The sequence below is a fragment of the Neodiprion lecontei genome, chromosome 1 (genome assembly GCF_021901455.1).
Source record: "Neodiprion lecontei isolate iyNeoLeco1 chromosome 1, iyNeoLeco1.1, whole genome shotgun sequence".
In the NCBI taxonomy this organism is placed as follows: Eukaryota; Metazoa; Arthropoda; class Insecta; order Hymenoptera; family Diprionidae; genus Neodiprion; species Neodiprion lecontei.
Genome location: NC_060260.1, coordinates 30,394,078 through 30,417,248, shown reverse-complemented (window position 1 = coordinate 30,417,248; position 23,171 = coordinate 30,394,078). Strand labels below are relative to the sequence as shown.

The 23,171-nt window shown below is 38.4% G+C and overlaps 4 protein-coding genes across 14 annotated transcripts; 2 read left to right on the top strand and 2 right to left on the bottom strand.

The window, feature by feature from the left end:
- Positions 1-4,374: 4,374 nt before the first annotated feature.
- On the bottom strand, positions 4,375-9,368 carry LOC107224388. Of its 9 annotated transcripts, none has more exons than XM_046743307.1 (8): positions 9,244-9,305; positions 8,464-8,545; positions 6,732-7,233; positions 6,532-6,644; positions 5,796-6,298; positions 5,255-5,666; positions 4,762-5,097; positions 4,375-4,658 (listed from the first exon to the last, which is right to left on the bottom strand). In XM_046743307.1, the coding sequence occupies exons 1-8, from the start codon at positions 9,285-9,287 to the stop codon at positions 4,602-4,604; spliced, it is 2,049 nt and encodes a 682-aa protein (XP_046599263.1). In that variant the 5' UTR covers positions 9,288-9,305; the 3' UTR covers positions 4,375-4,601. The 9 variants fall into 9 exon arrangements, with proteins under 9 accessions (XP_046599263.1, XP_015519904.1, XP_046599273.1 ...); XM_015664418.2 differs by lacking the exon at positions 9,244-9,305 and adding an exon at positions 8,918-9,046; XM_046743317.1 differs by lacking the exon at positions 9,244-9,305 and adding an exon at positions 8,918-9,036 and having other exon boundaries at positions 8,464-8,576.
- A 20-nt stretch (positions 9,369-9,388) lies between these two features.
- On the top strand, positions 9,389-11,747 carry LOC107224389 (eukaryotic translation initiation factor 4E). The gene is made up of 4 exons (XM_015664420.2): positions 9,389-9,523; positions 10,096-10,274; positions 10,732-11,049; positions 11,134-11,747. Exons 1-4 carry the CDS (start codon positions 9,494-9,496, stop codon positions 11,246-11,248), a joined length of 642 nt encoding a protein of 213 aa, XP_015519906.1. The 5' UTR covers positions 9,389-9,493; the 3' UTR covers positions 11,249-11,747.
- On the bottom strand, positions 10,908-14,579 carry LOC107224395. 3 transcript variants are annotated; one of them, XM_015664427.2, is made up of 3 exons: positions 13,861-14,576; positions 12,934-13,161; positions 10,908-12,845 (listed from the first exon to the last, which is right to left on the bottom strand). In XM_015664427.2, exons 1-3 carry the CDS (start codon positions 14,195-14,197, stop codon positions 12,589-12,591), a joined length of 822 nt encoding a protein of 273 aa, XP_015519913.2. In that variant the 5' UTR covers positions 14,198-14,576; the 3' UTR covers positions 10,908-12,588. The 3 variants fall into 3 exon arrangements, with proteins under 3 accessions (XP_015519913.2, XP_046599330.1, XP_015519912.2); XM_046743374.1 differs by having other exon boundaries at positions 12,934-13,098; XM_015664426.2 differs by having other exon boundaries at positions 12,934-14,579.
- Positions 14,580-15,911: 1,332 nt separating this feature from the next.
- LOC107224391 (elongation of very long chain fatty acids protein 6) lies at positions 15,912-23,105 on the top strand. Its single transcript, XM_015664421.2, has 3 exons — positions 15,912-16,451; positions 17,563-17,983; positions 20,395-23,105. Exons 2-3 carry the CDS (start codon positions 17,658-17,660, stop codon positions 20,963-20,965), a joined length of 897 nt encoding a protein of 298 aa, XP_015519907.1. The 5' UTR covers positions 15,912-16,451; positions 17,563-17,657; the 3' UTR covers positions 20,966-23,105.
- The last annotated feature ends 66 nt before the right edge of the window (positions 23,106-23,171 follow it).

Here is a 23,171-nt window from a genome sequence, read left to right as displayed (position 1 = left end):
CGATTAGCTGAAACAAGCAAAAGGTTTGATTAACTGAAACGGACAAAAAGCTTAATTAGCCGAAAGAGACAGAAAGTATAATTATCTGAAACAGACAAAAGGTTTGATTAGCTGAAACAGGCAAGAGGTTTGATTAGCTGAAACAGATAAAACGTTTGATTAGCTGAAAGAGACAGAAAGTTTAATTAGCTGAAACATACAAAAGATTCGATTAGCTGAAACAAGCAAAAGGTTTAATTAACTTGTGAATTAGACAAAAAGTTCGATTGGCTGAAAGAGACAAAGTCTGATTACCTGAAATAGACAAAACGTTTGATTAGCTGAAATAGACAAAAAGTTTGGTTAGCTGAAACAAACAAAAAATTTGATTGGCTAAAACGGATAAAAAGCTTGATCGGCTGAAAGAGACAGAAAATTTGATTAGCTGAATGATTATCTGAAACAGACAGAAGGTTTGATTATTTGAAACAGATAAAAGGTTTGATTATCTGAAACAGACAAAAGATTCAATTACCTGAAACAGACAAAAAGTTTGATTAGCTGAAGAGGACAGAAAGTCTGATTACCTGAAACAAACAAAGATTTCGTTAGCTGAAACAGACGAAGGTGTGGTTAGCACAATCACATAAGTTCATCCACTGACCAAAAATGGGTCGAGTCCAACATAATATTCGCTTTAATATTCATTCTATTGATGTATCAAAAACATTCTAAACTTTTTGAATCGACATTACTTTCTGCGCAAAGTTTTGTTGCCCTGAAATAGAAAATAATACGATCAGTGAAACGACTATTTCTGTACATTTCAGATATATTTCATAAATACTTACGCCAAAATTCTACACTATCAGTATATACTACCGAGATTTTTGTTCCTGCGCGTTGAGCGCCGGCTTTCGAATGCCGCGCTTTCTCGTATAAGTAAGAAGTATCAAGTCCACGCGCAAAAGGCGGCGTGGAACTTGAAAACCTTAAAATTCGTCAAAAAATTGACCCATGAGCTGAAAGATCAGCACATCTCGAGTGCGTAACTCTTTTATATACTGTTTGCAAAATCGACGCGTAAAAAAACGTGTCCGATTCCCGTTAGTAATTTACGCGCAAAAGGCTGCGTCCAATTTTCTTGATTATTCTACGCGCAATAAGGCGCGACAGAATAAACTGTCAAAAAATTTGTATTACCTGGGACTTGCCCCGAAAAATTCTGTAGAAACCCAATCCGCATCTGCATCTTTTCGAATTAGATACATTGCTATGCGGATTGTTCTTCTCAGATTACAAATCGAAATTGGGAGGGAGGTTGGAGGAGGGCATGCATTATTGTGTGGCGTGACGGTCGGCGGTCCTCTTCGACGCGAAGTCTTCGAGCTCAGCATCTCTCCCCATCTAGCGTACCACGGAACGCGATAGATGGTCCAGAGATGCGTTTTGCCCATTCAGACGATCACAGAGTTCAATTGAACGGAATAATGATCGGTAATGACTAAATAATTGAATTGAACAACGATTGAAAAATGGTTGCAGAGTGACAAGAAATAGTAAATTAATTCTCGTTAATATTCAAATGCTTACAAATGGTCGAGAGACTCGAATACGGAGTCTTTTGGGAAAAGAATTTCTGTGATCGTTTGACGCTGTGGATTACAAAAGTTAGTGACATCACGGTACATCGCGACCTTCCTACCCTTGCCTGTTACCCAACGCAACCGCCCAACGGAAAAGAAAGACTCACACACGCATGCATAACCTTGCGACGGATCCCAGAACGTCCACCTACCTACCCGGTTACCTATATTCGATCTAAACGATTCTCCATTTTTTCCAACACACATCATTCTTCTTCATTTGCGCCGTGGTCACTGACTTACATTTTCGTTGGTTACCTGTTGGGAGCAACATGTTTTTGTATCATAGTCTGCCTATTCAGCATACAGTATAGCGGTTGTATCCCGCCAACCCTAATATTGTATGTATTATTTTAGTAAATGTTGGCAGACTATCGGTACATTAACATTTTGTAAAATTGATTAAAAACATCCTGTATGCCAATTAGCATTTTTCTAAGCGAGCTAAGCCTGCAGTTGATCAATATTTGTTGAATGTTAAAAGATTAAAAATGATATATAAGATGCAATTTGATTACGTTACGTTATGCCAGACTTTGGAATTTTATCGATTCAACATTAATGTGAATAATTGAATACGTTCAAACCTCAGGTGATCCCACCGCTTAAACATCATCGGTAAATTCAAACGTAGATTGCTACATCGCTTACGAAACACAATTCGATCTCGCGAATGCTGAGTAAGCGATGGTTACCTGTCGCGATGCTCATTCCACTTTTAGCAACGTGCAAAATTTCTAACTTTAAGCAAGTTACGGTAAATTAAATTGCAAAAAAAAATTATTCGACTGAAAGTCAAGCACGTTGCGACCGCGAATGAGCCTATTCATGCAGCTGAGAAATCGAAGATTTGTGTAACAATTGTTACCGCCACGCCACGTGACAGAGGAAGCCCAGGGAAATACCCGTAACCTAACACATGCAAACTCACCAACGTTGCCGAGAAATGAAAAAGTTACTCGGAAGTCTCTGCTTAAATCTGTAAAAAATAAAACAGAACACTTGAATTAATTTAACAAATTGGCATTTTAGTTTTCAAATTAATTAATACTGATGTCTCGTTTCATATTCATTGCATGTAATGCAAGAACAAAAGTTTATATATGGCTTTATATGTATCACCTGGAATTATCAATCAATAATTAACATAAGTATCGTTACCTCGACTCTGGGCTGCTCCACACTTTTACATGTAGTAGTTCCTGTAGCATCTCAGGTTGATTGGTAAAGAGACGCACTTTTCACATAATTCAGATCTTCACTAATCTCTAATAATCCAAAAATCCTCACCACAATAACACTCGATTCTACAGTCATTTTTTGTGCTGTAGCTGTCTCTTTGAACCGACTGAGTAAACTTGCTAACAATGCAACTGCGCATTTGCCGAAGATCAGCAAAAAAAATAATAAAATTGACACTCGACGCACAGAGAAAAAAATAAACATCACTGAAATCTGAAGTTACACAAAACAATGAAAACTCGGAACACAAAATTCACCTTCAACGTTCGCGGGATGTTTTTATTTCAGTGACTCGGTTTTTCTTCAGGCTATACGCTACTGCTCCGCGTGTATTATTCACAGATGATTATGGTGGAAATACACTGATCGAAGAACGTGACACAACCTGAACAACACGGTGTGAATGTCGAACTGATACTGAGAACACGTAATTTCGCTCCGATTGCTTGGAAACGACTGACGCCGCACGGCGTTCAGAAGAGATTTAAATCATTTCTCTGAAGGACGGAAGATAATAATTCTCCCGCTCTCTCTGTCGCTCTTCCATGGAGTGGGGGTAGCAACACGCGTTACCTCTGAGGCTCCCGCCCGATGAGCAGAGAGGGGGGGGGGGGGGAGAAATTATTATCGTCTGTCCATTAGAGAACCGATTTAATCCGTTCTCTAATCCGTTTAATCCGTTAATTCGAATCCGTTCACGGGACGCTTACACCGTTGCTTACGCTTGGCTTACGCTTTATTTTATATATCTACGTATGTAAGACCGTGGGCCGGGTGAAAACACCACGTAAGCTAGACGCAACGCGATCAAATGTTTAGAGCATTACCGTATATGCGACGTCAGGCGATGTATGAATTCTCCGACCACTTACGGGTATATTTTCTTGGACGGGATTTTCTCAACTTTTCAATTTCTCTGCGACGATAGTATGTTACCAAAGTTTTGCACGCGATAGTTGTTGGTTATGAATAATTTGTTTTACAGGCGTGATCAGTTGCTTGGTAATAATACGTGAAACTGCTAACACCCCCAAACCCGGCAAACTCTTACGCAAAATAACCCAGGGTTTGATCGGTATAACGTAGACCGTAATTCAAAATCATTCGACACACTCATGCTGATTCATGATAATCAGACTACTCACGCTATGTCGAGTAAATCCAAAGCGGAATTACCGAATGAATTTAACATTGCAGAATATTCGCGATGATTCGCCTTGACAAGTAACGATTTCTTGAGGATTTATTTAATACTGGGCTCTGTATCCTGAAATGATACTGGTTCGCCGACACTGATGATTACTACTTGAAGTGTTGGGCGGCATCGTCAAAGAAATCTTAATCGTTTTTCCGCAACAAATAAAGACAATCAGCAAAATTATTGATATTCACGACGAACGCTTGCTAAATAAATTTAATCGCATATTTAGTTATAGTTTTTATTTTCAAAAGTGAAACGGAAAAGGTGAGAGGAATGTGGTAAAAAATAATAGCAACCATGTAAATGTACTAAAAAAAATACTGTATACTTTGAATTTTAAATAATTCATCTTATACGAGCTTTATTACTAATGTAATTGAATAATATTTTACTGATAAACATACTATCATGTTACTTTATCACTGACATTATACGCATGTCAAAAAAAGTATTTACATATCAGAATATTAAAAAATGAATCGTCCGAGAGTTTTCTCTCGCTGTCAAATAATTGTGTAGTAAAAAAAAGAGATCTATAATCCAATATCACCAGCCATATTCTCCAAATCGTTGAACATTTGGTCGAGATGCTGAAAAAAAAATACAATAAAATACAGTAACATGAAAATTAAATTGTGGTTCGGTTTGAATTATCATCTCCTCGTTGAAGAAATAAGTGCATGATTGACTCACATCTACAGGCTCGTCGTCCTTATTCTCATTCTGTTTATCGTCATCTGGTAAAGTTTCAGTATCATCGATTTCCTCGTCCTCGTCGTCTTCATCTTCTTCTTCATGATCATCGTCATCGTCATCGTCATCGTCATCTGAATCATCATCCTCTTCTTCGTCGTCATCGTCATCAACTTCATCGTCTATTTGTGCATCTTCTTGCATTTCCATCTCATCGTAGTCTTCAGGTTCTTCTTTTATCTCCAGTAATAACTCTTTATCTCCTATCTGACTAGTTTTCAAAGGCACCGAAGGAACTGACTCAGTCATCTGTGGTATTTCTGATGGCTTTAATGTCTGAACAAAAACAAAGAACGAGAATGAATCATCATTGGAGAATATTTATTATCAATGGTAACGTTGAGACGTTCCGGAAGATACGAGAATACTATAAAACTCAGTAGGAATGAGAACAAGACGTTTTTATATCATATAATCTCAATAATCTTTTTACCCATGGTTGTTGTTGGTGCAGAATTGTTGTCTTTGTGGATGTTACAACAGGCGTTGGTACTGTTGAAGGCAGCTCTGTAAATGGCGTCGACTTCGGAATTTCCGATTGAGAATCACACTGACTCTTATTCTGTACAGTTTGTGGTGCCAATGTAACATGGTTCTGTTTTCCAACATCTGGCTTGATCTGGTTTTGTTGATTTGAACTTAACAGTTGTTTCTTCACTTGAGATGGAGTTCCAGGTTCTTCTTTTACCTTCTTCACATTAGGCTTTGGTTCTCCTGGTAGGCACGTATTGCCACGCTGTCTTCTAAATCTAACAATGATGCTACGAGTGTCCCACATTAAATCATGAGCTTGTCTATAAGCAGATATAGATTCCTCGACACTGTTATACCGTATGAATGCATACCTGGAAATTTTCAATGTGGATATGAGTGAGTTTATGATTAAAAATTGGTAAACATTTCCCCTTTGGTATCAACTCATTGTTAAGTGGGATTGTAATTTTATCACATACCATACACATGAGCCAACTTACCGAGTGTTTCTCATTTTTTGGGCATATCCAACATCGACCCGAGCTGCGGAAGGAAACTTAGTTTTGACTTCATTAACGTTAACAGATTCTGGTAAATTTCCAATGTACAGTGTATAAGGGTCTATTTCTTCCGGAGTTGGATTGTCTTCGTCCCTCAATGATTTTCGCTCAACTTTCAAATGTCCTACTCCAAACTGTATTTTTTCCAATTCCTGTATAGCTTCATCGATGTTAACATCTTCTGCCATTTGAATGAAGCAATACCGTGGTCCGCTGGGACTTTGAAAATGTATATTTTGTATGCCAGAGTGAAATTCTCTGACGATATCTTTATTGAGATCAGGATCCGGAAATTTTATGATTAAACTTTGCGCCTTCACAGTTTTATTGTATTCATTTTCTATTTGTAGTGCCCTCTCAGCATCTTCGCGATTCCATGGACGGCTTGGATAACTTTGGGACATTGGCTTCCGTTGTTTATTCTTTTTAACAACGGTTTCCTCCTAAAATCAAGTCAAAATCGATCAAAATTAACTCACTTTGAGTGAGTGGAAATGAAGATTTCGATCACAAATTCAAAGTGTAAATCTTTGAATTTTCTGAATCGAGCCATATCACAATTTATAAAGTGCAAACTAGGCTAGCAGAAAAATAAATAAAAATATGTACACTCGCATGAAGACATAAGGATATCCATATCACATTTATAAAACTTAACTACAAGTCTGGAACTCACAGAAACTATTTTAATGTCTTGATCGCCAGATTCGTCCATGTGTCTATTGATTGAAATTTGAGAGGCTCCGGGTGGTAAAGAGGACTGTTGTATTTGATGGTTGTGAATTGCAACTGAAATATGATTGATAAAACCATTAGCTTCATGAATCGATGCAGGTACGGAGTAACGATTTCTCTGTTGGTCCAGCCCTATCGTACCTGGCAACGATGGCCCAAAATATGAAGTTTGATCAAACTGCCCCTGGAGTTGATCGTATCGAGGATTCCTTCTGTTTTTCCTATGGAAATTACTCCGTTGGTTATATATATTGTTCCGATTGTGGTTGAACCTGTCTCGCCTGACATAGTTACTTCTCAACGGCATGTCTCGTTGAAAATTATTTGGTGTCATGTCGCGAGGTGACTGCGGTGGTAGTGGTGGAGTCTGAGGCGTCATCCACTGCCATGGTGGAGGCGGATGTGACCAGGGTTGCATGGGTGTAACTTGGGAATGTACTGGTCCAAATACATGAGGTGGAGGAGGGAGCGTGCCTGGTGGGGGAGGCATAGGAGGCAAGGGTGGCTGTCCAGGTAAGGGTTGATTCAGAGCTGCCGGAGAGGGGGAGGGTACGGAGTAACTGCCATAAGTATTATCATATCCAAATGCTGCCAACTCCTGTTTTACTGCCAAACGTTTACTGTCTCCATTTTCTTCAGGTCCCTGAAAACAGTTGCATTTGAAGTTACTTTCTTCTCAGGCTTATTTAATGAACATTGCTCTTTGTAAGATGCTGAAAAGAAATTTACAGAAAGCAAATGAAAGGAATAAATTGGACATTATGTTGAACAACAATGTTATAATTGTAATCATGTAGTTAGTAATAGGAATTGAAAAGTGTACGGAAGCCGGTCTACGAATGTACCGGAATGTATTCTACAGATGCATCCCCTATGCTTCTAGTTACACAGGTCTGGTTTAAAGAACAGATTGGCACAATTTCTACATCAGATGAAAGCAATGGCAGCAAAAACAAGACTGGCTAAATGTTATGAAAAATATGAGAAATAACAGTGCGATAATTCTTCAGAAGAACAGAGGACCATAATATATTTGGTTTTTTAGCCCTCTGAGGGCAACCATTTTCAGGGGTCCCTTGTTTAGGCAACCCTGTGTTAAGCAGAATTGGTTTTGTTTATAAAAACGGTTTAAATTCATATTTTTCAGCTTGTAAATAGTGAAATGAAATCGTTAGAATGTCTAGCGTACGATGGTAGAGGAACGAATTCGATATGTTTACTTTAGATGACGTAGTAAGATTTAATACAAAATGAGATATAAGGAATTGGCAAAAATAAATGGGTAATGATCCAGGTTGCCTCCAGAGGGTCAATCAGCCCTGTATCACTTGAAGTCAACAAAATACAGTCCAAATGCTAACCTTGCAGAATATTTTTTGTAAAGCCTAGTTCAGATGATCATATGTACATCTTTGCTTCGACAATTACCTTGAAGTGGGAACAAATTATAAGGAACAAAATAAAACAAAGATAAAATGTTAATCCAACAAATGGTAGAGTAAGTTCAATAAATTTTCTAAAGCTAAATTATTGAAATGGTTTTTGAGCAATTCCTTAATCATATGTTTGATTTTTTGTCTCATTTTACAGTAAAAGTGAAAGTAATGCGTGAAAGCTGCATTAGACAAGTAATGAAATACTGCACAAAATACAAGCTTTATAATACATATCACTGCATACTTTACACACAAGAAGTGTGTAACTTTGATAATGTTTCTAGCATTCGTACAGTATTGGTTAATGTTAGTGACAACTTGGCAGAAGAAAATTGTGAATTAGAAACGATGTAATGTAAACTGGGAAGAATTATCGAAATAAAAACAGGAGCGTTTGTTATCGTTCAAGCAGCTTAATTGTTATGTGGTTTGTTTACATTTTCTGGTTGGCTGTTTGGATATATCAAGTGAGGATGTTCTTTTTGATGTCCAGTCTTACTCCGTTGATTTGTAGTCTTTCTATTAAACATAATATGATCATCCGAACCTGCTTAAAAAGAGATAATATCGAAAAATAGGTCAATTTTGATGTAACTTCAGGAACAAGCCTAGAAGCTGAGAGTAGTTTTATGACCTTTGTGGCAAAATTGTACGGTGGATTAAAACGTGCAATAGCTGTTTACATTACAAAAATTTGACAAGAAAATTAATCACGACAAATTTAGAGGCATGTTTCATTCAAAAAAATGTCTAAAGACTAATTACACTGTCTTTACCAACCAACGAGCTAACCCCAAATTACAACACGCCTACAAACCATCGATTTTCTAACACGAGATTCAAGAAGAATTGAGGAAAGGGATCCATAGAATAATAACATCGAATATTCACCGCATGCTTCATATTGATCACGATTTCACGGTTCACTGTTTACATGGAATATGTGAGTTGCAAAAAAAAAATAAATATGTTCACTACAAATCACGCGAAATTAGTAGCGTTCCGTGTGGTTGCTGCGAGTTTCACGCTCGCAGAGATGTCGCTGCGGACGAGGTTTTGCGTAGGTGAAAAAAAAAAAAAAAGAAAGACATATAAATAGGGGAAAACAAAAAATACGCCGTCTTTCAATTACAAAACAAAGTTCGTAATTTTCGTGATTATAAAAATAATCAGTGTATTATTGAAAATTTCTCGCTTCATGAAGTAATTACATCTACCTCTGGAAAAGATCCACAAAAAAAATCTGAAGGAACTCAATCATCACGATCGCCGAGGCATCTCTATTTCTTTCTTGTCTGTGTTTGGTCTGTGTCACTGCGTGTTGGTCTTCCCGTTTGCCTCTGCACCGGCTAGCTCGTTTTTCGAAACAATTCCTCGCCGAGCCCGAGTGACTAGTTACGCAAACTCTTACCGACAGATGCCCTTAGTTGTCATTTGCTGAAAATCCTGGCGGTCGACTCCTGTGACATGGCTGCAAATAATTCGGCAGAAATCGAGGTATACTTGTAAAATTTCGTTGAATTATCGTATTTTCTTAACCGAAACTTAACTCGCTTTCCAACGAATATCATTAGTCCGGTATTTTAACCAAAAAAGGTCCGGTTTCACGCATCAGCATGGTTGCTTCCTCGTGCTCCCCGCCGCCACCCTGACCCTCGTCCTTTTGCTGATAGGCATAACCTACTACTATCGCTTCGTTAGATCATTCATTTCTCTGCGTTAACCAATTCTCTTTCTCGTCTTACCGTAAAACGAATTAAAATGATACCAATCATTTTTGTTCGTTCTCCTTGTGTAGATTTCTCGACAACTATTCATTTCAATTCGCGCGATAGTTGATGGTACTTATCATTCATCACTCACGCTTTGGACAACTTCACTCCATACAAAATCTATCAAAGTACTCGTGGTTTCACACGTTCAGAGCTCCGTTCGCTTGAATATGCGGAAATCGCAGTGGTATATGTAGTTTGAATTTACATTTAATTATGTTTGCAGAGTCTGTAGAAAATATTTACCGGCAGTATATGAATGTTGTACAGTAAGCAGAGGTGTATTTATCATTGCAGGATACAGAGAAGAAGGACCAAGAAGTAGCAAATTTGGAAGAATTTCCACCAGAGCTTCTTATCAAGCATCCGTTGCAAAATACTTGGACACTTTGGTACTATGAGAATGATCGCAGTAAGACATGGGAACAAAATCAGCGTGAAATCACAAGTTTCGACACAGCAGAAGATTTTTGGAGGTATTTTTTATAGAAATTTAGTTTTGACGGTCCTTCCACTTTAATATTCCTTCTATCATTTTTGCAAAGTTGAAAAATTACCCTGAATCATTTGTTTAAAAAGTTAAACTCTCAATTAATCAATCAGTAGTACCAAATTCATGTACTGTCAAGTTTTCGTTAAAATTTTTCAATTCCAAAGTAGTATTTACTTCATGAGTAAAGAGAATGGAATGTATATCGCTTTGCTCTCTATGCTTAAATGATGTCAAGTTAGTTTTACGTGCTATACTTTCACATGGTCGTGATCCACTTTCTTCACATTGTATTACATCGAAACATTTACACTTGACCATCCTGTTTTTGAAAAAGTTAACAGTCTCAAGTATCCTGCATATTTCAGCTGTATTATCAAATGTTTTATTTAGTTTCTACCTGTATATTTACACTTCATCTTATGATTAAATTCTTTTTCTAGCTTGTACAATCACATAAAGTTGGCCTCAGAGCTGCGGCAAGGCTGTGACTACAGTATGTTCAAGCAGGGTATTCGGCCAATGTGGGAAGATGATGCAAATAAAAAAGGAGGCAGGTGGCTCATTAGCTTGGACAAAAAGCAAAGAGGAAGTGATTTAGACCGTTTTTGGCTTGAAGTTCTTCTCTGTATGATTGGTGAAGCATTTAACGAGTTCTCTGATGATGTATGTGGAGCTGTGGTCAACGTAAGACCAAAAGGTGACAAAATTGGTGTATGGACAGCAGATGCAAACAGGGGTCAAAGCGTATTGGAAATCGGGTAAGATATTTTTCTAATTAAACCAGAATTGGAAACTGCAGTTTTCCTTAATGTGCCGTATAACCTTTAATATTCTTATTGCAGGCGCAAACTAAAGGAAAGACTGCGGATTGCACCAAGGGTGCAAATAGGCTACCAAATTCATAAGGACACCATGGCTAAAGCAGGAAGCGTCACGAAGAACACTTATTCGGTTTAACCACAGCCCTTTTCTATTATTATTATACATCATCCTCATATTTCCTGACCCCAACCATTCGAATAACAAATAATTGCAGAGCAAATTATCTAATAGATATATTTATGGATCATCTGAATTCAACTGTCTGTATTCAGGAGAGGAATATACACATGTACAGAACTAGTGAATGGCTGAGCAAAGAAATAAGCAGTCCCTTCCCCTATTGCGCCCTCCAAAAATTATGTTGACGTAATCATGTTTCCTCTCATAATACGCGACTGAGTGATGGTTAATAAATGAGTTATTATATAACTAAATGCAAGATTTGTTAGTATAAAATTTTACATTGATATATATAACTTGTTCTCACAGTTATTCACCCAGAGGACATTAGCGCAGGCTGCTGTATTTTTTTTCCCTATATATATAATTTTTCTTTTATAAGAATATGTGAAAGAATCTGTACACAAAGGTATAGTCAAGTCATATGTGGAATAAAGTTATTCTTTTCTCACAATCCTTTGTTATATACCCTCCCTGATGTATAATAGGATTCGTGAAATAATTATCTAATTACTACCTAAAATTAGTGGTTTAGAAATGTTCGAATCAAAAGAATTTAACAGGAATCTTCCACTCAGAACTGAAATACATAAATAACCGAAATGCAGCAGCCAGCAAAAGCAAAATAATTTCTCAGTCCATTACTAGTTTAGTTGCATTTTCACTTCCATTTATACTATACGAATCTGCTTGAAACTGGTAACGATAGAGAATATATCTTTATTTTTCAGTGACCTATTATGTTATGAAAATTGTCAGCGTATGTAATACAGCATGCCAATTATAAATGTTGCCTTGTCAATTTATTTACTGTTTACTTCCCTGTTAAAACTGTTACATTATACTTCATTTTCTGTTACCTGCTTCTGAATTTGTCACTATGCGAATATACTATGTATTCGGACGTGAAACTAAAAATATACGCAGATAAATATTCAACAATTTGTTGATAATAAACGTGTGAAAAAAAAAAGCACAGTCCGGATTTACATTATTACGTAGACGTAAATGTACACATATTATCGTAATATATCCTCAGTAGTCCAAATATTCGTTTGTACCATACTTACATACGCCAACATTACATATCAAGATAAAAACAAAAATATCGAGCACACGGTTTTAAACATAGCTATTATTACAATGCCCATATGGATCAGAAAAATATTATTTACAGCGTGAAAAATTTCGCTCATCGGAATCTTTTTGTGTTTGAAAGAAGTATTATGCTGAAACTATACGCAGCTTAATACAGAAGAAACACACGTACAACTGCTCTGTCTCTACGTTGTTCACTATTTCCGAGTTAGTAGATCGTCGACCAGGTTTCTGAGATCCTTACGTCTTGCCTTTTCTAACGCATTCTTCAAGTTGATCGACCAGCAACGCAAATCACTTTTAGCAGCAAATATTTTCAATGCTGCGAAGGCCTTTTCTTTAGAATCAGAATTGAACTGCGTGTCAATACGGTCGATGTCACCCTCCCTGACATCGAGATATCTGGCCACATCACGCCATGATTTGCCTACTGCTTCACTCACTCCGTTGAACACTATAATTCCAAGTAAAATTAATTATTTGCATGTATATTGAGAGCAATTTAGTTCCAACTCAAGTACAGTATTGCAACAAAATCTTACCCGTATACATAATTTTCTGTTGGTCTTCTGGCTGAGTTTGTGAATATGAAGAATACATTACAGATTCAGACGTGGATGGATACCATTGATAATTTTGTCTGTCTGAAATGTTTCGTATTTCAGTTTCTTTGTTCGGATCATTCCTGGCATATGGAATTCTAGATCCTTCGGCAAAACCAGGATTAACGACTTGTGAGGGCGGCGCAGATGGTTCAGGTATATAATGCACTGAATTTGGCAAGAAACCATACAAAATGCATAGTATTGACAGAATAATAACGGAAAGTACAAGACTTAAGACTATCAGAGTTTGTCTTTTTTGAACAAACTGTCTCAGACTTGTTTGTTTTTCATTAAAATTTTCTTTGGACTTTGATTGTATTGGAGAAGGTCCTAATGATGTATCGTCAATATGAGATGAGCAAGTGGTTGGAGGCATATGTGACTGAGGTGTTGAAAGTAAAGGTATGTTAAAATTAGTCTCAGATAGATTTAATTCTTCGCTCATTGGCAGGGATAATTCAGACTTGATGTTATCGTTTTTTGATATTAAGATGGCAGAAACCGCCTTGCTGGAAGTAACATTTGGAATTAAATTGCCCTTTTGGTGTTTGAGAATGCCAGGTGTTTCCTGTGATGTAACACACAAGTTCAGATCATTGTTTGTTTCGTGCGTATCATTATTGTTGAAATTAAAATTATTTGCAAAGGAAACATGATTTCCAACATCCGCGTTTGAACATATCAACATCACAGAATTGTTGGAATCACTCAAGTCATCACCAGTTGTAATAGTAAGTGAAGATTCAGGGAGAAATTTATATTTTACAAAAGATTGAAATTGTGGTGTTCTGGGATGGTGTCTGCTATTCAAATTTTCAGATGAAAAGAGATTATTAATAATTTTGTTTCCTCGATAACACTCACCGTTCAAACATTTGTACAAATTGGTTTCTGGTGGATATGGAGTATAGTTTTCCAGCCAAGCCATGTACTTATTAAATTTTGTGTTAATCATAGAATGATGGGGGAAGTTTTGAGCAATATTCTTCAACAGTTGAATTTTGTCATAACGGATCACCCCTCTTTTCTCAAGAACTCTGACCAGCTGTTCAATATTTTCAATAGACTCATATGTCCTTACAGAATTTATGGCTTGCTGATGACGAATTTTTAATGCAATCACATCTGATCGTGTTAGATAAAGTTTTGCTTCACTAAGAAATTCTTTTCTAAGTGCTATGTACTGTTCGTACTGCTCCATACTTATATCTATTTTGCCTTTAAATCGAGATACTTAAGATACAGAATATAAATCTGTTTACTCAATAACTATGTGATTCCCCTGCTGTAGATGATGTTCCAACTGTCAGAGCTTACGCCTCACTCACTCCCCGTTGACAACACCTCATACTACATAACCTCAGCCGCTACCACCTCATTTGACGATCTGACCCATAATCTGATCATTGTCCTAATTTCTTGTGGGCTATCTCCCAACACATTGTTATCGTCCATTTATCTTTGAGTGCATCGTATCCTGTCGAATTCTCTTGATTGACTTTTTGACACCAATTTACATTGTATGCATTGCAAAATTGACATCGATATGTCTGGGGATATTGTGCGTCATAAATATCGTTGACTGAAGATGCAACCAGATGCAACATTATGGGTGCGTTCCGAAACTAGCTGCAGCGCTGAAAACTCCCTAGGCAATAGACAGAGTTAGTCACAAATTCGGCAACGCAAAAGAGATAAAAAATCAGCGACAGCACTGGAAGGTAATTTCGGAACGCACCCTATGCATTTACTTCACTAGTTACTTATATGAATCGACCATGGACTTGGAATCGACAAACTAATGGGATATTTCGTGCGTAGTGTATTTACTATTACAAGAGAGATTTGTTTTTTGAAATAGTCTCAGATGTGCCCACGGTCTTATGTACAGGTCAGGAGCCGGATTCTGAACATCAAGTGAGTCGCGTTCGCCTTTGTAGAAACGGAAACTTGGAGTGTGATGTCAATCTTTTCTTTCCTGAATAGTGTATGGCTCAGAAACTTGCGGTCTGTGCCATCTATCGGCTAATAAATCGTTCTCTATCTGCTCGTGGTAATTGCCCACCCACTAGCACCCCGTGTATTTTCTATTATTTTTTTACCTGTGGTGCGGGTTTCTAACGTAACCTCGCGTTGAGCACTCAATATATAACCGACTACTTATCCGAAAAATAACTCTAAAATAAGAAGTATACAGATACTCAACACCCAACCTTTTGAGAAGGAATAAGAGGTTATGTATGATTAATACAAACAAACGTCAGAACCAGCTCCCTGACACTCACCACTGCTCGTATACTAAAAAATTGTACGCGTCTTGTCCCGGTTTTTTAGTTCTTCTACGTGGCGCTAATAGACTTCTGACACGCTCGCTGCCCTCGCTGACCGCGCGCAAGCTTGTCAGACAACTACTAACGCCACTAGTGGTGGAAATTGACGGCAGAATCGAGGGACATTTTGCGAACCACTCTTAGCAGCGTGTGTCAGGGGGCTGGCTCTGTGCACGTGTGTCTAAAGCCGTGGCAAGCAGAGAACAACTGTAGCAGGCTGCTGGCATGGCGACTTGGCGGGGAAAAGACGCAGCTTGTGTTCTATAAATATACCTTTCCTACGACCGTGACTTCTCAGTTTCCCTTACAGCTTTCCCCGCCTGCTGGTTGCTCACCACTTTTTTGATCGTGCGATAGAGAGGACCACTACAGAACTAGCTCTCACCAATCTCTATCAGTGATTCGTCCAGCCCTACTCTTTGGTCTCGGTTGCAGCGGTTTCGATTCTCCAGTTCGCCATATATCCCTGGTAACTTTTGAATTCCCTAGTGAGACGCACTCACATCGGATGGGCGATGGCAGCACTGATTAGTTGGGATGAGTATACACGTAGATAGTTGGTCGAAGACCACGTCTGGCACTCCTATGCAGCCGGTGCCGCCTTAACGCTCCCCACGCCGATGCCAGTTCCCCGCGGGTCGTCGATGCGTGAGAGTGGAAGTGACCGGTGCGAACGAGGAACTCGGGGGTTTGGTGTGGGAAGAATAGTGCGGATTGACGTTCGAAGCACATTTCAAAACTTGCTCCTTTCCTGCGCAGGTCGAGGAGAGGCTGTGCTCTCAAATATAACGGGAGGACGATATCGCGTATTTATTTATTTATTGATTCGTGAAACATTCCGGGCAAACCCAAACCGCATCGCATCGCATCTCACCGCACATCGCGCATTTACCGTGTGACAGATTCTCTACACCGGCTTACGCATGAATGGCCTACATCTAGCCGGCGCGAACTAGTCACAAATTCCTAACTAGTCAAGAATTTTAACGTCGAAAACGTGTCGACGTGTAAGAGCGACTCCAACATTTTCCGGAGTTCCGTATACATTCGACGATAAACAAACGGAAGAGGGCGACGAAGAGGATAACCGAAAATAATTGACTTTCGAGAAATAATATACTACAAGTAAGTGATTTAACTTTCAGTTTCAGTGAACAACATTTCTCAATAACCAGAATTGTTGCGATCTCTCATTCAGTGATTTATTTACCGCCACGTGAAAACTCGAGGTGAAATGAAGAAAGTTTCAAGAATCGTTCCTGCCATGCTTATACCCGGTTTATTCACATTCTAGATTACACTTACGATACCTCGCGAGATAATCTATTAACTAGTATACATACATACATTCTTACATACATACATACATACATACATACATAAATGACACGCGTGTATGTCATTTCTCATATCCAGAGGGCTTGCGATTACAGTGTAATTTTATTCTCCGAACGGTAGAACATGTGGAGTGACAATACATATACTGTAGGTATATCGTATCTACCAATGCAATGCATAAGTAATGCACGTAGCGAGCGAGAGGTGAAACAACTTATTTCTGTGTCAAAAATACAGTTGCCAGTGATTGATTAGTCGGGGCGGAGAGAGAAAAACAGTTACAGACGCCTCGACAAGCTCCGAAAACGACGACGCGTTCTAGATTGACGACAGACGACGATCGCAAGACTGAATTTTTTAAACACGAGTATAGTTTTCGACAAGCAGTCGTTGTATTTTTGTCAATAAAACAACAAAGAGTGATCGGTCTGATTTGTTTACACACGGCTCTCGCGTTGACGTCGAGCAGAAAACGCATTACAACACGTAATACATAAGTCGTGTTATGCTTGTCGCTTAACCGAACACGCGAAACGTGTACGCATAACAAACGACAGACGAAATTGATGCAGAGAATTGTCCACGTAACTCTGTTTGTTTGCATATAATAAGCAATAATGTATATTTTTACACGGGAATAGGTTGTGTTATTGATGCGGGGGAGGTATAAAAAAATTACGAAACCTGTTTGTGAGTTGTTAACTCACGGTTAGTGTGTTGCATCTACATATGCACATTATTACGTGCATAAACATACCTTGGCTGCAGTGAATTGCACCAATTCTGCATCAGGTTGCGGTGTTGGCGTGATGAAAGACGGTTTTGTGTTATCCGTAAGTCGAGGTACACAATTCGCGGGCTCGACGCACCTGCCTAACGACTCTTGTCATCCCCGCAGAATCATCCGCACATTGGTAAACCAGAAGGACGCGGGCCAAGACGAAAAGCCCTGGACTTGATTGAGGAGGATACGCACTCGGAAGAGAAGGAAAGATGAACAAAATGGACTACATGGAGGTTACGCTGCCCAATTACTCCTACGTGTTCAACTTCGAGGAGGAATTCATTCACCAAGACACCAGGGTTTGGATGATGAACAATTGGACGAATTGCTTCTACTATTGCGGCATTTACATGATCCTCATTTTTGGCGGTCAGCACTTTATGGCCAGTCGGCCCAAGTACGAACTCAGGGGCGTACTCAGCCTTTGGAATACTTTACTTGCCTCCTTTTCGATCATTGGATTCACGAGAACCGCCCCCGAACTTATCCACGTGCTCAGGAATTACGGGCTTTATCACAGCGTCTGTATACCGAGGTATGTACATAGTATGAGTCCCGATTTATTCTCGATTCATTATTAAAATCCCCCTAACAGTGTATTCGAAGTTTCAGCTCGAATCGTTAAATATGAAATACAATTGCTCGTTTATCCGATACTTAATCATCATTTGGTAATGATAAATGAAATTAATGATCGTAATTGCAGGAATTTGCGATTTCGTGACACGTATTTCGCTTACCAATAATACTCGCGATGTATTTTTCTCGAAGATTATGTTTATCTTTCGTATAAATTGGTGATTATGAGTGTGACAATGTGTAACGATGTTGGTTCTAAGTAACAACTTTCCTCATTAGATGCTAAAGCCTGTTATACTCCTGACGTTATAATTGATTAGGTATATGTATTTGTAATGAGACGAATGTATCATTTCGCACGTTATTAGCACCAGCTATTTCTTACTTCGTACGGACAACATGCAGGTGATAAATGATTGTAACTTAAGTAGAGGATAAAATTCATAATTTTTTTTCCCATCCTGATTACGAAGTCGCGGCGGTATTAAGCAGACAAAATTATGGCGTGTGTTATTCAAACCTCGATAATCGTAGTTTGACAAGTTGAAATAATACCATGAATAGTAAATAGAGCGGCTCATGATTGCTTAAAATTTAGAACCATTTACATACAAGCAGTAAGCGAATTTCATTTCACCTTTAAATGCAAATACTTCCGCAGTTGCTGTGATTTAAAAGTATAAATGGGTTTCTTTGAATAATCGTTTAATACTTATGACGTGGAACATAAGAAATTAACTCACTTGTTTCATTGCTTGTAAAGAATCGTCATTTCAGTATTAAATGCTCGATGAACGTACGATGCGACGTTTAAAAACTGTTTAAATTGCAAATTAACAATTTTTATTTTTCTAGAACTACGTTGATAAATGGCTGATGACGTCATGTTCAACAAGTTTTTATCGAATCGCGTTCGAATTTTGCATTGCAAATAACTAAGAAATGTTCAAACGGGGTTCAAGAAAAAATAGACAGCAAATTGGTATTTGCCGCGGCAGCAGGGCTTTCATTCTATACATTTTTTTATACGAAATGTCATTGTGTTTCTACCGATGAACACCTTCAACAATCGACAAGCAAATGAGCGATATACTTATGGCAGATGACTCAAAATGATCTTTTGCGTTACATATATTTTAAGCGATTGTTTCGCAGTTTACATAGGTAAAAGCGACAGCGTTAAATCTATGCCCGAGGACATTAAATTATCATTGAAATCGTCCAAACCAGCGGGACGTCCGATCGTTTGAGAATTCAACATCCTGTATCTTATATCCGTTCACATTAACATATACAGGATCCATCGAAGTGTTTGTGACTGCGATATACGAACATACTTAACGAGTTAGTGCCGAAACCGCTCTATTACGTCGTACGAAATAAAATTAACAACTTTCCACCGGTGTGGAGTTATCTATACTTCAATTCCACAGGCAAGAATCACGTAAGAAATCCGGATAAAATTGGTACTACTCGACACAGTTTCAAAATTGTACGTCTGCTTCTGTCAGAATTCCGGTTTCAGGAATTGAAAGAATAAAAAAGTTGGCGTCTACAGTTATTACGACTTGCATGAATATCCAACGTTTAGGAAAACGTTTTTGTACGCATAATTGTCTCGTTATCGAATTTCGATTTTGTTTTATTTGGAATAATTAATACATGCGACTAGTAAATGCACGCGGTACCGATTGCGTCTACCGCAGTGGATCGTAATTGTTCAATTTGAAAAACATGCAATTCACTTGACTAAATATGAACATTTTTCAAACACCAGGTAAAACAAATTACCGTCAGCCAGTTCCGTAGTACATTTGAGGAATTTAACCGCGTTAAATAGTTACCTGTTTTCACCATGGATTTACACCTTGAATGAAAGTAAAATTAACGCTCATGTATAAAATTCTACGATAATCTCGTAATCGTGGGAGATTCGGATTTCTCTCGCTGAGCAGGTGTGAACTTTTCGGTATAATTGTGAATGACATTTTATACCGAGTATGCATTTTGCTCGGATGAAAGTATTACGTAACTCGATTATATTGCAGGTGAATATACCAAGGTTGGATAGTCTTACTGTTTGCTATACGTATAACGACCCAGTGGGAAAAGTAAAATCTATCTGTAACATAACTTGACAAACATTGTAGCAACAGTCTCGAACTATCGCATCTTTACGAGCGTATTAACTTGAAGAGTGGCTAGCAAGAAATTTATTACAAAGGCAGCGAATACGAATTGAAATAAGTATAAAATCATCGCTATAACATTCGCTACAAGGTATACACCAATGTGAGGACAAAGTCGGGATCAGCCGAAAAAAGTAGGGAAATTAAAATTACAAGTTTCGTAACGTCTGTGTTACAGCTTCATCGAGCAAGACCGAGTCTCCGGCTTCTGGACCTGGATGTTCGTCTTGTCGAAGCTGCCGGAGCTCGGCGACACGGTCTTCATAGTTCTCCGCAAGCAGCCGCTGATATTCCTCCACTGGTACCACCACATAACCGTCCTCCTCTACTCGTGGTTCTCCTACACCGAGTACACGGCGTCAGCTAGATGGTTCGTCGTGATGAACTACTGCGTCCACTCGATAATGTACTCGTACTACGCGCTGAGGGCGATGCGATACTCGCCACCGAAATGGATATCGATGGTGATCACCGCCCTCCAGCTGACGCAGATGATCGTCGGATGCGCGATCAACGTCTGGGCTCATCAATACCTCGAGAGCGGGCAGGCCGAGTGTCACATATCGAGGGTCAACATCAAGCTCAGTCTTATGATGTACTTCAGCTACTTCGTACTCTTCGCGAGATTCTTCCACAAGGCCTACCTCGGCGGCAAGAGCTCGTCGAAATCTGGAAAGAAGGCTTACGCCAACGGGAACGGTCACATCGCTGCGGCGGATTACAGCAACGAGAAGCTCAAAGCTAACTAAGGAAGATACTCTTTAAAATTGTTGATTTTCCCAGGTTTGTTGCCGGTGGGAACGGAACGGGAGGATTGGGCGGGAAGGGGTGGTGAGGGTCGGATTGATGATCGGCTATTCTTCGTGAGACCCGTTGTGCGGAGAGCTTCCGGAAAGAGAAAGAGAGAGAGAGAGAGAGAGAGAGAAAGAGAGAGAGAGAGAGAGAGAGAGCGTGAGAGTGAGAGAGAGAGCGTGAGAGTGAGAGTGAGAGGGAGAGAGAGGTGAGAGAACGAGAGAGAGAGAGAGAGAGAGAGAGAGAGAGAGAGAGAGAGAGAGAGAGAGAGAGAGAGAGAGAATGTGAACGAGAATGTGTCGTACGCAAATTTGAACGAAAAAAAATTTTGATTTCACCTTTGCGTGCGAGTTATACGCGCATATACTGTATACAGCGTTGTTTTGGGGTGAGTTAATTTTCACCTTTTATTTATAATTTTTTTTGGGATAAATAAATTGTTTGTCAATTCAGAGCTACGTGATACGTGATACATATTTTTTTACCCTCTTGTTTATGTCCTCTATATGTATATTTTTTCAAAACTACACGTCAAGGTCGGTTATTGATTTATTTGTCATTTTTATTAATCACTCTTTCTGAACTAAGTGCCATAATTATTTTTCCTGTCGTCTTTTTCACATGTTTGTTTGTCACCTATATTTTTGATACATCATGCTCGTTATTTAACACCGATCTAAAATATTTTCAAACCAGCCTTGGTAATCGGAAATATACTGGGAATTTTCAAACCCAGGTTATAAAAATATCAAAGTTACGTTCGGTAAACAAAACGTTGATTGCAGCATATAATTTTAAATAACAATTGTGCGTTTGTTGCATACGAAACAATGTCCTCGACTAATTCCATGCGGCATTTAACATGCACTATACTTCACTGATATGAGAATATGCATATCTGTATGCAAAACCAGTATCCGAGCAATTATTTTCTTGTACGTGATATGTATCGAAGCAGGTTTTGGTTAAAATTGCATTTTTTGTCACCGACGATAGGTAGCTAGGGAATAATAATGTTTGCGAAAACTCTCACAGACGGTAAATTTTTAAGAGCGAAAGTATTCAATAAACCGTTGCGTTATCATACCTTCGAGTCTTATTTGACATCATAAGTCTCAGGAGGATAGTTCGGTAGTCGGAATGGAATGCGAAAATCGAAACTATAAACCCAGTCACGCATTATTTTCGGATTATCTGGAAGACTGTTAACTCCGGAGTTTCAGTGAATTAACGTTTTTAAAATATGCATGAAAAAATAATGTCGAAATCCTTGTAGACTGAAAGACATGCGAATGGGAAATTCGTGGATTTTGTAAGGTCATTTATGATGCACGATGGTTTTTTTTTTTTTTTATATACTTATGGGGGAGTGAGAGCGAAAAAACTATGTCACTCGCATCACGTAGCTATTCCCTCGATGATACCGTCGATAATTTCTTAATTTCTCTGGCGTTTTAATCATCAACGAACACATGAAAATGAACATACTTCGCGTACCGAAGATTTAACGATACCATTTCTTTTTGGTTGAATGAAAAACAATGATAATATTAAAGCTAATGATAATTTTTTTTCTTATTTTCATACTACTTTTTGTAAAATCTTATCAATATTGTGAGGATTTCTCTCTCTATATATATATGTATGTTTGTCAGCCTTTCCGCAATGTTTTCGAGAAATTCCGACGGACGAGACGGAATATTTTTAGTTTGAAACTCGTTATACGTTCTGCCGGTTTTTGGTGATTCGCGTTTTCTGTACTGTAAACAGTATATTTATTATTAAAACACGCTGCATACGCGAGCAAATAACAGATAACCATTTTTACAAATTACGTGGACCTGTTCCGGATTGCGAGCGCAATCTCACGAAGACACGATCTTATATAATATATATAGTATAATATAATATGCATAGTAATATTGTACCGCCCCCAAAAAACAGTCCAGAACGTTGTTGTTGCCGTAGCTACTTAAGGTACCTAAAGTAAATTGCGCGTGACGTCATAACGAGAGGAGTTTATTATAGGTTTAGGTGTTATATTATACAAAAAAAAAAAAAAAAATAAGATGAAGCCGCGATTCTTGTTATTGGTGTCACCTTCGAGGTAATAAAGAAAGTATATATTAGAAAAGTGAAAATGTAGAAAACGTATGAAACAGC

What these genes read in the sequence shown, in the direction of transcription:
- LOC107224388 (XM_046743307.1), bottom strand. Translation starts at nt 9,287, where the DNA reads ATGATTGAGTTCCTTCAGATTTTTTTTGTGGATCTTTTCCAGAG. An exon ending in AAGACATTAAAATAGTTTCT is followed by an intron (nt 6,299 to 6,531) that starts GTGAGTTCCAGA and finishes ACTTGATTTTAG; the next exon opens with GAGGAAACCGTTGTTAAAAA. An exon ending in AGGACGACGAGCCTGTAGAT is followed by an intron (nt 4,659 to 4,761) that starts GTGAGTCAATCA and finishes TTTTTTTTTCAG; the next exon opens with CATCTCGACCAAATGTTCAA.
- LOC107224389 (XM_015664420.2), top strand. Translation starts at nt 9,494, where the DNA reads ATGGCTGCAAATAATTCGGCAGAAATCGAG. An exon ending in ACAGCAGAAGATTTTTGGAG is followed by an intron (nt 10,275 to 10,731) that starts GTATTTTTTATA and finishes TTCTTTTTCTAG; the next exon opens with CTTGTACAATCACATAAAGT. An exon ending in CAAAGCGTATTGGAAATCGG is followed by an intron (nt 11,050 to 11,133) that starts GTAAGATATTTT and finishes TTCTTATTGCAG; the next exon opens with GCGCAAACTAAAGGAAAGAC.
- LOC107224395 (XM_015664426.2), bottom strand. Translation starts at nt 14,197, where the DNA reads ATGGAGCAGTACGAACAGTACATAGCACTTAGAAAAGAATTTCTTAGT. An exon ending in ACAGAAAATTATGTATACGG is followed by an intron (nt 12,846 to 12,933) that starts GTAAGATTTTGT and finishes TTGGAATTATAG; the next exon opens with TGTTCAACGGAGTGAGTGAA.
- LOC107224391 (XM_015664421.2), top strand. Translation starts at nt 17,658, where the DNA reads ATGAACAAAATGGACTACATGGAGGTTACGCTGCCCAATTACTCCTAC. An exon ending in CACAGCGTCTGTATACCGAG is followed by an intron (nt 17,984 to 20,394) that starts GTATGTACATAG and finishes TCTGTGTTACAG; the next exon opens with CTTCATCGAGCAAGACCGAG.